The 14,986-nt window shown below is 37.1% G+C and overlaps 1 protein-coding gene across 4 annotated transcripts in view; it reads right to left on the reverse strand.

Moving 5' to 3' along the window:
• Positions 1 to 1,169: 1,169 nt before the first annotated feature.
• LOC104693927 (fibroblast activation protein alpha) overlaps positions 1,170 to 14,986 on the reverse strand; it is a 37,410-nt gene continuing 23,593 nt past the window's right edge. For all 4 annotated transcript variants that reach the window (XM_019290569.2, XM_019290570.2, XM_010406887.3 and 1 more), the window contains 8 exons: positions 14,452 to 14,521; positions 13,067 to 13,261; positions 10,704 to 10,758; positions 8,215 to 8,314; positions 5,174 to 5,238; positions 3,164 to 3,236; positions 2,834 to 2,907; positions 1,170 to 1,504 (listed from right to left, as the gene is read on the reverse strand). In XM_019290569.2, the coding sequence (XP_019146114.1) occupies positions 1,403 to 1,504; positions 2,834 to 2,907; positions 3,164 to 3,236; positions 5,174 to 5,238; positions 8,215 to 8,314; positions 10,704 to 10,758; positions 13,067 to 13,261; positions 14,452 to 14,521 (734 nt within the window). In that variant the 3' untranslated portion in view covers positions 1,170 to 1,402. The remainder of the gene's footprint in view (positions 1,505 to 2,833; positions 2,908 to 3,163; positions 3,237 to 5,173; positions 5,239 to 8,214; positions 8,315 to 10,703; positions 10,759 to 13,066; positions 13,262 to 14,451; positions 14,522 to 14,986) is intronic.

The following is a 14,986-nucleotide window of genomic DNA, read 5'->3' on the forward strand; positions in this document are numbered from 1 at the left end:
TTAATTACATTACCAACAAAAAGCTCATTAACGTCACGTAATTGGCAGCATTTCCAAAAAAACCTGAACTAATTGAGTATTTTCTGAAGAGTTCCCATCAAAGTATAATTTAACCATTACAAACAGCTTGGCAACTACATTTACATAAAGATGTATCTAAGGAATGTTCTCATGTGTGGAAAATCAGATTTGATATTGCCATTAACAAACGAAGGAAGCTGTTACATAGCAAATCACTTCCACATTTTAATTATTTTGGCCAAACCCCATGTTTTTGTCAAGAAAGTCAAATGAAAACCCTTGCTTTTCGACAAAAAAGCAGCAACTGGTCTCTGACTGAGAGTTTTGAAGCAACTTGCTTTGTGAGAAGTCAACACAATCTATTTCAGGTTATTTTGTACTCTCAACAGCTAATAGCAAAGATGAGATATTGTGTCAGAAAGACCATGGTTCTTATGCAGTAGACTAATTCAGAAATTTTCAAACACATCATCAAGGAATTTTTTCATCTACAATGGATCTCTTGCCAATTATCTTGTTAATATTCTTATATTATGGTGGGACTGGTTTAATTACTAATCAAAAGAATACAAGTATTCCAATCATTATTAGCTTCTAGCAATTTTAAAAGACTCCCTAGAATAGTTTCTCTAGAAACAAAGCAAAGAAAGCTTGCACAATCCTTTGATCCTTCCCCTCCAGTCTGGGATGAATGACACTGAGATCAATTTGAATGCTGAGGTGATAATTAGAAATTAAAAATGGGTCAATATGGCTCACATACTTTGAATACAGGTAAAAAAGCCACTGATATATAATAGTTATCATGAATGTCCTGCTTTCATGCTTAAACCCGAACACTGAGAGTTTTGCAGAATCAAGGTTTCAAATAAGAGTTGAATAAAATTTGAACTAATCATTCAGTACTCTTAATAAGTGTTAAATACTGTGTGTTCCTATCCTTGCTTTGATTCTTTACAAGAAGTTGGAAATAAATTTTGAGAAACTGGATCTTGTTAGGATGCTTGCACTGCTTCCTTTGTCCTTTCCCATTTTACAGTTCTAGTTAACAAATGCAATCATATTAATCTGACAGTGTGCACTTGCAATGAACCACCTTTTGTGGACTGCAGAATGTAAGTTTAAGCAAGTTGGCAATAGATGCACAAGACCTTTTACATTCCGATTTATTTTTTTCTGTCAAACAGATATCAAATGTGTCAAAACATTTGTTACCATAACATTTGCTAATATATAATATCAAAAGTGGATGTAAACATCAAGTTTAAAATTTCAAAGTTCCTGTGATCAATTCACCTGAAAGCTATACAACTTGGGGACTGCTATCATTTCATTCTCCCAGAGATGTCTCAGATGCCTTAGTGTGATCTGAGCAGCCTACTTATTCTGACAAAGAAAAACACTGTTTGAGGAAGTGGGTCATATGTGTGTAGAGATGTTTGCTGGAAAGGCCTGGAATTCCATGGTTCTGATCAGTATACCACTGAAAGAAAAAAACAAAAACAAAACATAAACTCCTTATGTTATGTTTTCAATTCTGCAAGAGTTAAACAATACAGAAAATGTATTTCATTGCCATATAGAAGAAAGTGGATGGCTCAAGAAAACAGAGGAACTTGATGATTCCTTAATATATTAATATTCTTGCTGGAAAAAGTTTCTAAGCCTTCTGTTACTTAAGAGTAAGCAGTACTGCCTCAGTACTTACAAGCCAGTTGTATCAAGTCAGACAAAAGAGCCTTGAGATGCTATTAGGGAGGAAATACTCTTGACCTGCTCCATGGCCTGGGCAATAGGGGTAAGAGTCTTTCTTAGGAATGAATACTGGGCTCTAAGCAACAAAATTTCAGCTAAATGTTGTTTGAATTCTATTCAAAACATCCTGCATTGCACCAGGGCCATGAACCTTGTAAATGGTGTACTGGAAATAAAACACACATATGAATTATGCTAACTCAGAAGTATCTGCCATTCCACAGTTGCTGAACCAGAATGACTACAATTGCACACAGTATTCCAGATACTTAAGAAATAACCCAGATTTGCTAAATATCAATGAAGGAAGCAGAAAATGTGTAATACACAAAAGGGCCTACAAATCCTTGTGATCCCTTTTTGGGGAGTTCATGGCCCTGCAAAACCAGACTTGGGCAGAAGGCCAGGATGTTTGATAACTTTGGTTATTAGCCCTGGGAAAAACAGTTTGGAAGCAGAAGATAGCATATAATTTGGAACTACATTTCCCCTGTTTATTTCTCCTTTATATTCTGCAACCTCTTGCCTATATGTTTCTCTCTTTGCCTGGACCTGCTATCCCATATAAGTTTTTCAGAGAACTTTTTTTGCTGATTCTGGATATACTATTTGAATACCTTACACCCTTTTTGCTTGTTTCACTTCGCGCTTGTGGCAGGCAAGTTCAATTCAAGATAGAGTCTACCACAACCAGTGACAATTTGGCTCCAGAAGCCAGCTCTTTCATCTTCCTCTTTTACTAGGTATCAAAAACACTCATAAGGAGGCTGGATTCTTATTCTTCTCCCTGGCTCATTTTAAAAGCCTCCAAGTTATTTTCGACAAGAGGAAAATCCTGCTAGCATCCAAAGGGCAAGGGGAAAAAAAAAGAGCAGGCAAATCCTTTGAGGAAGAAATTGAGAAGTTATTTATGAAGAATAACAAATGCACTAGCAATTGCCAAATTTTGAAGCATGTTCAGTTGAACAGAGTTGTTAAAAACTCTGCCAAATATCTGATAAGCTTATTGATAAAGTTACAAACCACTTTTCAAAATAAAAATTAGTCTATTATTTACCATTGCCTGGAAATCCACCTGTGCATTAACCAGAGCTTTTGCAATTTGTGCTGAGTTCTGAAAATGTACATTATCTAAAAAATGAAAAAAGAGATTGTCTGTTGAAACATGTTAATACCACAAAAGCATAAAGTTATAGTGCATTTAGCTGTGTCCACTAATTATCAAGAGACACAGTTGACTTTAGTAAGAATGAGCAAGCATCTTATGATAGGTCATATGGAAATCTACCAAAGATCTAAGTCCTGACCCAATCAAAGATAGATGCTTAATGTTTTTCAAACAAAGTGATTCTGGCTCTATGTTTGTTTTGCCATTTGCAAACCTCACCATCTGCTGTTCCATGGATGAGAAGATACTCTACGTTTTGGAAATTCTTTGCTCTTGCCATCACAGTTGAATTCTGTTGAGAGGAAAAAAGAACGGTTCAGCAACTTCAATTTAAACCACTCATTCACAGTGCTGAAAGGCTTTCATTACCTAGTAGAAAAACAATCAAACAGTTGAACTGACATGACAGCAATGACTTCGTATCAATCTGAGATTACAATAGAAGCCTTGTATATGGCTGTATATGTATATATATATCAGCCTCTACAGAGGGATCTGAACAAGCTGGATCAATGAGTCAAAGCAAATTGTCTGAGATTCGACACGGCAAAGTGTCAAGTCCTTCTCTTGGGATACAACCACCACATGCAGCACTAGGGGCCATGTGGAAGGGTGGTTGAAAAGATCTCTGGTGGAAAAGGACCTGTTGGTGTTGGTTGACAACAGCTGAACATGAGCCAGTGCACGCCCAGGTGGCCAAAAGGCCGGTGGCATCCTGGCCTGTACCAAAAGTAGTGCGGCCAGCAAGACCAGAGAAGTGATCATCGCCCTGTGCTGGCCACTGGTGAGGCCACACTTCTAATCCTGTGTTTAGTTCTGGGCCCCTCACTACGACAAAGACATCGAGGTGCTGGAGTGTGTCCTGAGAAGGGCAACAGAGATGGGGGAGGGCCTGGAGACTGAGTCCTGTGTGGAATGACTGAGGGTGTTTAGCATGGAGAAAAGGAGGCTCAGGAGGGAGCTTAACATTCTCTACAACTCCCTGAAAGTAGGTTGTAGCCAGCTGGGGGTCAGCCCCTTCTCCCAGGCAACAACCAACAACACCAGAGGAAATGGCCTGAAATTGTGCCAGAGGAGTTTAGACCGGATATGAGGAAAATTTTCTTCATGGGAAAGGGTTGTCAAGCTTCCCAGGGCAGTGGTTGAATCACCATCTGGGAAGGTATTTAAAAGACGTGTAGATGTGGCACCTGGGGACATGGTTTAGTGGCAGACTTGGCTGTGTTAGGTTAATGGCTGGACTTGATGATCTCAGAAGTCTTTTCCAAACTAAATGATTCTGTGCATCTGTGATCTGTGACTTTGGCTTCAGGACAGGAATACCTACAAATAAGTACTGTTTTTTTCTTACATCATTTGTATGTGTTATGAAAAACACTAGCAGGAGAAAGAATATTAATCTGCGCCATATTGATGATGTCTGTCCATAGAAGATCCCTGTGCAAGCTCGGCTTGCAGCAGGTAGCTCTCTGTGCTGTCAAAAATGTCTCTACACTATCAGAAACAGATTTGATATTTAGTGTCTTTTCTAAGGGCCAAGTCATACAAAGAACAGCACTAGTCACGTCATTCCCAGAATGCTCTAATTCCCGGCTACACAGACAGCTCTACCAGAGCTGTTTGGTATTGAGCATTTCTGTTCTTTGAGTTGGGATGGAAATACGTACTGAGAACACAATTCAAATCTTTAACAGGAGTCTTTCCACTAAGTTCTTTGGATGTTAATTCAGGCCTCTCTGTATCCAGAGCTGGTGTATGTGCTGCTAGAGGAAACTACAGACTTCCTATCAATGTGAAGAAAAGAATGGCAACCTGTTCCAGGTAGGGGAAGCTGCTCTGATAATTTAGTATGCTTATGATCTTACCATCAGAGAGCTAAATTTGCGTGAAGCAGTTTGCATATTACAGCTAACAGTACCAACCAAAACCTTATCAACATCAACATTTTAATCCCTCTCACTTGAGTTCTTTTCTAGGCTAATGGTTTGCACTGGCAGAACAGTCTGACTTATCCAAGTAAGAAAAGAAGGACTTCCATTTAGCATTTTTTGGATTTATACATACAAACCCACAATTAATTATGTAGACAAGAATTTCACGGCAGTAGCTTAGCTACAGCAGATCTGTACCATGAGAGCTGGTGGGCCACTTTCTTTCTTCACTGTTCCACTTATCCATGGAAGTGTGATTCAAATTTAAGGCAGGTCAGCACAGAAACAGAATTCTCACCTTGTAGTGCTCAAGATTATCAGACTTTATAGGAAGACCCATAAATCGTTCTGTGTAGATCGATGCTGAAATTAAAGAAAAAAAAGGTGTAGATAAAGAAAGTGCAGATATTTTGTGGCTTCAGTGACACATAGGAAATAAATGATGTGTAACTCTGTCTGTTCTGCTTGGTTTCCCCATAATACACCAAATTTAAGCATATTTTAAAAATCAGCTATGAAGGATAATTATTTACTGTTTTCCATCTTCAAAGAAATAGTGGTTTTATACTCATCTATAGGTTTTTTGGATAAAGGTAATTAATTGATACTGCTTTACGCTGTTGAGTTGAACTCCAGAAGTCATTTGAATGAGGCAATGACCCAATAAAGGCACATGGTGGAAAGATGACACAGACTAATTCTAACACCTTAAAAACAGGAGCCGAGTATTTGTATGTGTATAAACTAAATATGGATATGCATGTTGTCCTCTTCCTATTGAATGTATATATGCAGCAACCAGGGAGAACAGGAAAGGATACAGGCATGAACTGAAAAGGTGGCCCATTGCTGTTCAGGTCTCTGTTCAATTCCTTTTTCTAACTATAACAAAGACTGGTAACAGATTTGACAAAATAAATGTGAATAACTGAACAGTATCCATCACCAAGAAATCAGTAGAAACATCTCTCTTTGAGCTGCCTCGGTATTTGTACTTTAACTGGGAGCTGTTATGAAAATTGATGGAAAACTGACACAGCAGCTGTTACTACCAGAAAAATACTTTCTTTATGACCTTGCCTTGAAAGAGTAACTGACACATATTCAGCAGTCAAGCTGCAGGATTACAAGAATTTTATTTATTTAACGGAGTCAGGGCTTTCTGACAAAGAAGAGCTGTCATCTTTCCCTCTCAAAAGTCAGGTGATGGTCATTGTAATCATTAAGGAATTAGGATTGTCTACCTTGCCCAGTTTGATACACTGTATTAGAAAAATTTTGTTAAAAAATAGAAATGAGAATCCTCCCAGGAAAAGAAAATGAATCAATATACTCTTGTTCCCATGGTTCATTATGTATCATAAACCTGTGCTACCACTGAGAGCTAAAGATATGTACTGTGTCTCCCAGATCAGCCAAGCAAGGCGTCTGAAGATAATTTATAATAAACTAAGTACCAAAAAAATTTAAGTAGCCTATCTTTTATCAAAATCCTTTATCATTCCATGAAAACAGAAAATGTGCAATATCTGTTGTCAACACAGTGTCAAACAACCATATTGGCCTTAAGTTTTCAATAAAATAGACTTTTTCAGAATGGCTGGCATTTCTACAGTATTCTGAGCCAATTTTTCCACTCACTTCTACCAGTATAGCTACAACAAGTCCACAGAGGTCAGCTGAATTGCATTATAATGACTAAGTGGAAGATTCAGCTTGTCAATTATTGAAGAAGGAAAACCAGATGAATTTAAATAAATTTTAATAAAACAGTCACAGATATAATTCTTTTAACTATACCTTGTCCCTGAATGGAATTTTCCTTTCCATCTTATAACTGTTCAGCTGTTATGAACTCTGACTCAAAATGGAGGGGGGTGGGACAGCTTCTGACAAAAGATTATGGTCCAGAATCTCATCTGTGCATCTGAAAGAGGGTTGGACAGAATTTAGAAGCTCTAGGGGCCAGTACATCCTCTGACATATTGATACTACTCAGAGACTCAAGGATGTAACATCCTGTAGTTTTGCCCCTAATACAGTTCACCCTAATGTTAGCATGATCTGTTTGCCAAAACTTATGACTCATGACTTCCTTCTGTTTCCTTCCTTCCTTAGTGGAGGTACATTTGCCTGTTTGGATCTTAGAGTGTTTTCAGCAAGATTCTTTAATTGCCTCCTGAAAATTCAGCTGACATAAAGGTTGCAATGGTGCAGGTCTAATCTACTTCAACTTAAAAACTTCATTTGAATTGTAATACTGGGAAAAATTTTTATTACCTGTCTTTTATTAAGGCACTTTTGCAAAATCAGTGCTTTATGCCTGCATTCTGGAAATAATTTTGTGATCATGAGTAAAAATGTCTTAAAATATCTTGATGCCAGTGAAAACATGAAGACTATGCTTCCTGTGTCATACAAATATTTTCCCCTTTGTTTGCAAAACACCATAAATACAAGGAATGTCTGTGCTAGCAGTCAGGGAAGGAATCTTTCCCATTTAACCAAAAGACTTTCTCATAACCAAGACTTCTTAGAAAACGACCATATGCTAAGTAAATGTGTTCAAAGTGCTACATTTTACTCATTGAAAACATTCATGCCATGATTTTTTTTACACTAAGGTTCCTTTACACCATGCCAAAAGCTTAACAGGTCGGCAAGTATGACTATGTGCCTGCTTTATACACACAGGAATGCCTTGGGAATATATTCCCAGAGTTCTTTCCTCTCAATAGCTTGGAGCCTAATTCCATAAACATAAATAAAACATGTATTGCAACACAACAATACAGGGAGGGGTGGCTGAGAAATATTTAAAGGAAAACTTATTTAATTAAAAAAATACTGTATCAAACACAATAGCCCTTCTCTTTTCCACTGCTTTTGGGAAACAGCTTTGCAGTCATCAGAAATGCTGACTCCTGACAGAGGTCATCTGTGGTGTCAGAAGTTGAAACGTACTGCGATTCTGTTACCGGCAGATAAATCAGTTCAGCTGTTTCTGAATTCAGTGATAATGTTTTAACAGGATTTTTAGGCAGATCACTCCTTAATAGCAGTTTATTGAGAGGGCTTTATACACTTACTGTTACGGAAGTGCGTATGGAAGTATCCAGGCATACCTTCTTTGTGACAAAGTCAGTTCCAAACTGCCAGTTGCAGTCAGTTATTTAAAGCAAGAAAAACATTAAACTTAAGGTCTTAAAAGTTTTAAATCAAGGTAATTTGAATGACTTTGTGTTTCAAATTGCCAATCTCCTGCAATGATTTAATTTAAGAAGTCATTAAATGCTACGTCTTGCTTTCCAAGTCAGTATTTATGACAAGTTTCCATACCGTAATATTCCCAGCTGGAAACAGGAGCCACAGCCATTCCACATTTAAATACTCCACTGCCAGATCCAAGTGCCAAAGAAGTTACATACCCACCATAGGACTAGGAAGAAATCACAGACAGTTTAAAATTCCTGGTGAAGTATCATTCTGTTTTCTGAATCAAACTCATATAAATTAATGCCGATTAATTTGCTTTGAATTCATGAAGGACAAAGTAACAAAAGGTTGAGGTTTTCTGAAATTAATTTATTGATTTCAAATGGATCTGATGTAATTTCTTGTGAGAGAGATCAGAAAAGTTTATAGAATAATTTCTTTTTTCTACTTCTTCAATGTTTATCACAGGATACTGCTTTTATTACCACTTACAATCACAGAGAAATTTAAGTTGGTAGTGTCCTTCATGGTAATCTAATGCAATCTATAGCTCAAAACAAGGCTAACTTCAGATGTAAATGACACCCATCACAGTCACATCCATAGTACACATCCTCTCTACTCAATCTGCTTCAACAATGATCACTATTGGCATCATTTTTTTCCTAAAACCAAAAGGAAACTTTCCTTCTGGCAACTTGTATTCATTGACTCTCATCCTTTCAAGGTGCACCTCCAAGAAGAGTTATAGGTTTTTTCTTCCTTTAACAAACTACTGAGTTTTTGCTAAAGATTGGCATATTGAACCAACTCAATCATCAGTACTAATATACTCATTTACTTCAGGAAGGAGCAATTCCTCCCAATTGCCTACCACTGTTCCTTGTATTTTCTGGCCTGATTCCTCAAACTGGGACCCAGAAAGGAAGAATAAGTTCATGGCCAGAAGTAGGGTAAAGTAATAAGTAACCCTGGACATAAGAATAGATCTGTGAAACTGAGTGAGGCCAGTTGCTGAGACAGGAAAATAATATAAATAAAAAGCCTTTGGTTTGTCTCTCCACAGGATGTGGAACTGAGGTTGGAAAAACTCATATAAAGTCTTTGCAAAATAATGGGCTTCTGTTTACCTTGGAATGGAGGAAGGGACAAAAATATGGTGTGTCATGAAAAATTCTGAAGATTACTTCAGTAGCATATGAAAGACTAAGGGAAATAAGCAGAACTATTAAATATTTTTTTTTGTACATAAGTTAAGTTAGTCCATCCTTCCTCTTGATATTCCAGCTTGAAATGATAGTGAGGGATATACTGATAGAAAGAGTAATTTAATATAATTTTTCCAACTCATTTGATTTGCTCATTTGATCTTTCAAAAAATCAGTCCACAAGGCTAAAAAGCGATTAGGATTGGGCAGATAAACCTATGCACTGTAACAGGCCGAGAGATAGAGTTCGCAACACAAATTGCTTTAGTGGTTATTTAAGAGCTTTTGCTATCTTGAAGAGCTTGGTGAGTCTGAAAGCACGAGTTCATGCACACCCACCAAGCTGCAGCCTATAAATGAGGAAAGACCTTTCAACTCCTTTCAAAGTTTACCAACCAGGAAATGGTATAATAAATTGGAAAAAAATTGGAAAAAAGGACTGATGGATTTGGCAGTAGTGCCTTTATTTTAATATTATGTCCACTACTGGGACACAATGTGTGCAAGCTCTTAGTTGGTTCTGGAAACGTTGTGGTGAAATAAAATATGATGTGATTTAAAAACGAAAATATTTTCTTGTGGCCTTAAATTACCTAATGTCACTTTAGAATTATTCACTTCTAAGTGTCTGTGTCACTTAATTTCACCATATGGTACCAAATTTATTCTGGTGTTACAGTAGTAACTGTACCAAAGTAACTTAAATATTAGTTGGTAGAAGCTTCATAGAAAGATTTTAGCAACTCTGCTCTGCTCATGTACTGTCTAAGATCAGGCAATACATCTGGCTATTAAGGTTCTGGGAGCATTACAAAGCAAAATACATGAAAAAAGCAAAGATGAAAAACAGACTGGCTAATAATTTGGAATGACTCCCATACTGTCCAATTTTTCCACTCGGTAAAGCTGTCAATGTTGTATACCCCTCAGACCCAGATTCATCCCTAATGACCATTGCAAAGCCACTCAAGCACACAGTGATTCAGGATGATGCAGGGGTCACATTTTCTGATGAGAGATAGTCATAGGACTTTTCTCACTATTTTAATCTCAGATCAGAAAGGACAATACTTGAATTTTGACACCAGGCCAGTAAGTCCCTAAGTTAAAAGTAAGCCAATTAAAATGTCTCAATCTGGCTTAACTTCAAGTCCAAACAATGTATTAGATATGAGCTTTTCAAAATTCCCTATTGAGCTGCCAAAGATTACTTTTTAGGGACAATTGCATGTTTTAGTTGCAATTGCATGTATGTAAGTACCAGCAGGAACCATCCCCTTTGGCAATACCATCACACATGGGCAGAAGAAATTTTATACATATTTAAGACAGAACTAGGAAGAATGAAAAAAAATTCTACTTCAGGAGTATTTAAAGATAGATATAAGAGCTCCAATCACTTACCCAGCCCCATATTGCTATTCGTTTCTCATCAATAAAGCCCATTTCTATAAATTTTCTGTGGAAAATAAAATCACAGAAATAAATGCATTATTACAAAAATTTGCTAGTACAATAAAATTAGCAAAAAATAGTTTTTCTTTCACTTTTTTCCCACATACCCCAGCAATCTGAGCAAACTGACAATGAACATAGCATGCCTGATTTCTACAAAGCATCTATTATTCAATAAATAGGTGTTGAAAGGAAAAGGAAGAATTTTTCCTGAAAGAATAAAATATACTGAAATTAACACTTTCATCATAATTATTTTTGTTCCAGTGGATGAGGATCATTTTCATTGCTTTAGTGCCAAAGGTGCTGCGTTACCATTAACATCCAGACTTTATTGTGCAAGATACCCAACATAGTGATGTGACAGTGAGTTAATACTTTGATTTCTCAAGAGGAACCATATCAACTTCTGAGGAGATCAGGGATTCCCAGAAGAAATCAGGGTTTTTTTGATGTGCCTGGAAAGTAAAAAGTTCTTACGGCTACTTTAATAAAAAATAAAAATGAAGGAATCATCTACTAATGCTCCAAGTAGGAAATAAGCTTGAAATGTATGAAATGTGCAACCCTTCTTATGCTCTCAGGAGTCAAGCAGGTCAAAGAGAATCACAAATATTAGGTCTGCTACAAATATCCTGCATCAGAGTGTGGAGACTGTATTTCTAAAGATGTATTAGCAACAGCAAAGAAAAGAGGATGAGGCAAAAGACCACAAAGGTTTGAGAGTGACAGATAAACAGAATAGGTTCAGATACACATCAGGACACATCCGTAGCCTTATCTACTAGGACAAGCACAAGTGACTTAACACCCAAAATGACGGATACTATCTGGGTGGGACAGAGTTAGAAATGCCAAAAAATTATTCAGCTTTGTTATATTACTGTCTTAGTCCCCAGGGCTCCACCTACAGTATAAGCCCCTCCAAGAACTTCCCACTAGAGCACAGAACCTCTCTAAAAATCATGAGTCTTAAACCATGTGTTAGATCAGGAAGATGGAATGCACTACATTTAACTGAATAAAAATTTAGTCTAGGTGCTGACAGAAAATTGGGAAGTGTGAAGTCTGAGGTCATTTTTTCATGGTCTGTCTCAGCAGATTTTGCAACTGCAGAATCAGTTTAGGTTCCCTCTGATATTTTATGTCTGGGTGACAATTCAAAATAATAAAGAATCATTCTTGTGATATTTTGAAGTATGTCACTTCTCCTAAAAGTTTCAGGATAGAAAATAAAATAATGGAATAATAGAAAAACTTGACATGATATTCAGCTATTCTGTTTCATTTATCACTGAAAAGGATAACGGTGCGTTTATAACATTGAGGAGGAAATGAATTACCACAAAGCAGAAAGAGGAAGGAACAGATATCCTCCTTACACAGACTTGTCAGTACAGGCAGTGCTCTCAAACAAACAGAGAAAGCTGTGAAAACCTGGGTTGCTACATCCAATTTCTAGCTAAAGACACTTAGTCGAGTCTGGAGGAAATAGGGTATTTACTGTTGCACCTGGAAATCTCTCCATACTCTGATGGGCCAAATTCCACACCAAAGGCTAGGCTAAATTCCTACCTCCCATCTCTGTGGGGTTCAAACTTACACTTCTTCAAATGCTTACTTTAGCAGTGCTACTGCATCTGTAAGATTGTAACAGACAACCTTTCTTCACAATCCTCAGCTTTCACTCTGTCCCAAAACCTCTGCAGAGGGAATTGGTTTCCCTTGGAACATTTTAAGTGTTTTCATGCAAAGGAGCAGCTGTTGGGGAACATTTATCAGGGGACCACAGGTACTTTCTGCTCTTAACTATCCTACAACAGCACGGAATGCAAGTTTGTGACTAATTGACCTCTAGAATGTTTGTGTCAGGTTCAGTTTTGCTACAAACTTCTCATTTGACCTTTAGCTAATCAGTGAAGCACGTCACTGTGGATGTCTGGCTAATCTCTATGGTCATTGAGGTAGGTTTGCCCTACAGGAAATAATTTCAGAAAAATGGATAATTAGCTTACCTCTCAGCACTGACAATTGTATTTCCTTAGGCTTAGGATTGAAGCCTCTGATGATTCTCTTGTACAATGCAAGTGGTGAGGTCTAAATGTGGACTTAGTGGTATATGGACTTAATATACCAGACAAAACCTCACTGACATCAAGCAAACACTAATATTTTATTTTTACAAGTGTTTTTGTCTTATATCCTGGAGACCTCAGCTCTTCAGAAGAAAAGGTGAGAATTTAATACTTCTTTCGCATTACCTCTTCTAGGCATGGAAATACAACAGCCATACAGGGAGATAGTCTACTTACTTGACTGCTGAGATTTGGTCCTCAACTTCATAGACTCCAAGTCTTCGATATACTGCATGCAAAATCTTGTCACCTTGATAAGCTGTCCCTCTGCCATCCACCAGAGCAACGATTATTCCCTCTTTGCTTGCAAGATAGGTTATCCAGCTAATGCTAAATGTTTCCTTGACATTCTGACTGCAAGGCCCTCCATACCTGAGGATGAAAATTCACACATTTTCCACTCATACTTACAAATTTATAAATGGTTGTTGGACACTGGACTATAACTATCGGTACTTCTAACAATTTCTCCACATATATTTTGCTACATGACCGTGGTTCAGAGAGCTCAGCAGACAAACAGTTCAACTACTATTTTCATGTATTTATGAGATTTAGATATGCTATCTAAAATCCATTTTAATCATTTAGGTCTTATTCCTAAAGCAAATAATTAGTTTCAGCTCAGACTAAGGGGTGCAGTATCAGCTGCTTGTCCTAAGGGGAATCCTTGGAAGAGCCATCCCTCTAAGATTCAATTCTTTGCTCTCTCCAAATTCCTTAGGTGTAACAGCACTTTTTGGTGCTTTTCTGAATTTGACTTCCACATGCAGTCAGTAATGCCAAAGAATAAAAGGGAAAGAAATACAGCTCCTTACACTTTTTGGCTATCCCCAGACCTCATTTGTTTCAGTAGGGAATATCATGTGCTCTTGGAGCTGCAGGCAGAACACACCCCACATAGCTGAGCAATACAGAGACACTCCTCATGAGAAGATCCTAACGCTAATTACACATTTGAGCTCAAGGACAGGACTCTTCTACTCTAACCTTCAAATACACTTAGCATTCTTGGACCTTTGGATCATCACTGGTTAATAAAAAATTATGTAAATTTATTCCACCCACTCAGCTCTCCTTTCTGAATCTTTGTTTTTTTTTTTCACCACTGCAATTTTTATTGCCTGCAATAAATTATGTCAAATGCTCTTAAAAAAGCAAGTCCACATGGCTTAGATTTTTTTTCTTCTTAAAAAATGAAACAGGCTCTTGTAATTTTCATATTAGCAGAGCTGAAATCGATACTTTCAGACTATCTCATGATAAACAGAAGCAGTAACAGAGCTAAGATCTCTGTTCTTATGATAAATCTTACATGATTTTAGCCTTTCTCTTTCTCTGAGAGAGTAATCCCTATCATGCTAAGATTAACATTAAAATCCTTATCAATCTCCACTTGGTTGAACTTCTATTCCAGAAATACAATGAAAAAACAACAACAAACAAAACAGAATTAAGTAGTTTTGCTTCATAAAATGCTGCAAATGTCCCAGGTTTTGTTAAATTAGAAAAAGTATGTTCTAACAAAACAACAGCGTTCATAGAAAAGAAGTGTTACATACACCTGAATAAGCAGAGGGTACTTCTTGGATCTATCAAACTGTGGAGGTAGAAGCATTTTGTACCACAAAGCTAGAAAAGACAAATTAAAATTAGATTCTTAATGGTTGAAATGATTCCTCTAAGCATAATCTGGAGTCTGGTGTAGCAGTATATGAACATGAATCAGCACATAGTACACAGCACATGAACTGTGAATCACAGAACTGATGCAATTAACTGTTTATATTGAGCTGTTGAAGAACAACTTTGAAGAAATAAAGTAGCCGCTTTAATTTAGCTATACATTAAATTATTAGTTCACAAAAGTCTAGGTTCTCAGTTTTCCCAGGTGCCTAGAAAAGCATAACTGTTGTAGGATTATCAGATGTTAGTTTTGGAAACTTGACACTGATTTATTACCATGGTAAAGTCACTACTGAAAAGAACAGTGCGTGCAAGTCAATATAATGCATAACACATGAACAGCAGTTTACATTTCACATTTTATTACCACCATATTTCATTGTTTTTACACAATATTTAAACTCTTTACCA

The sequence above is a fragment of the Corvus cornix genome, chromosome 7, assembly GCF_000738735.6.
Source record: "Corvus cornix cornix isolate S_Up_H32 chromosome 7, ASM73873v5, whole genome shotgun sequence".
NCBI lineage: Eukaryota > Metazoa > Chordata > Aves > Passeriformes > Corvidae > Corvus > Corvus cornix.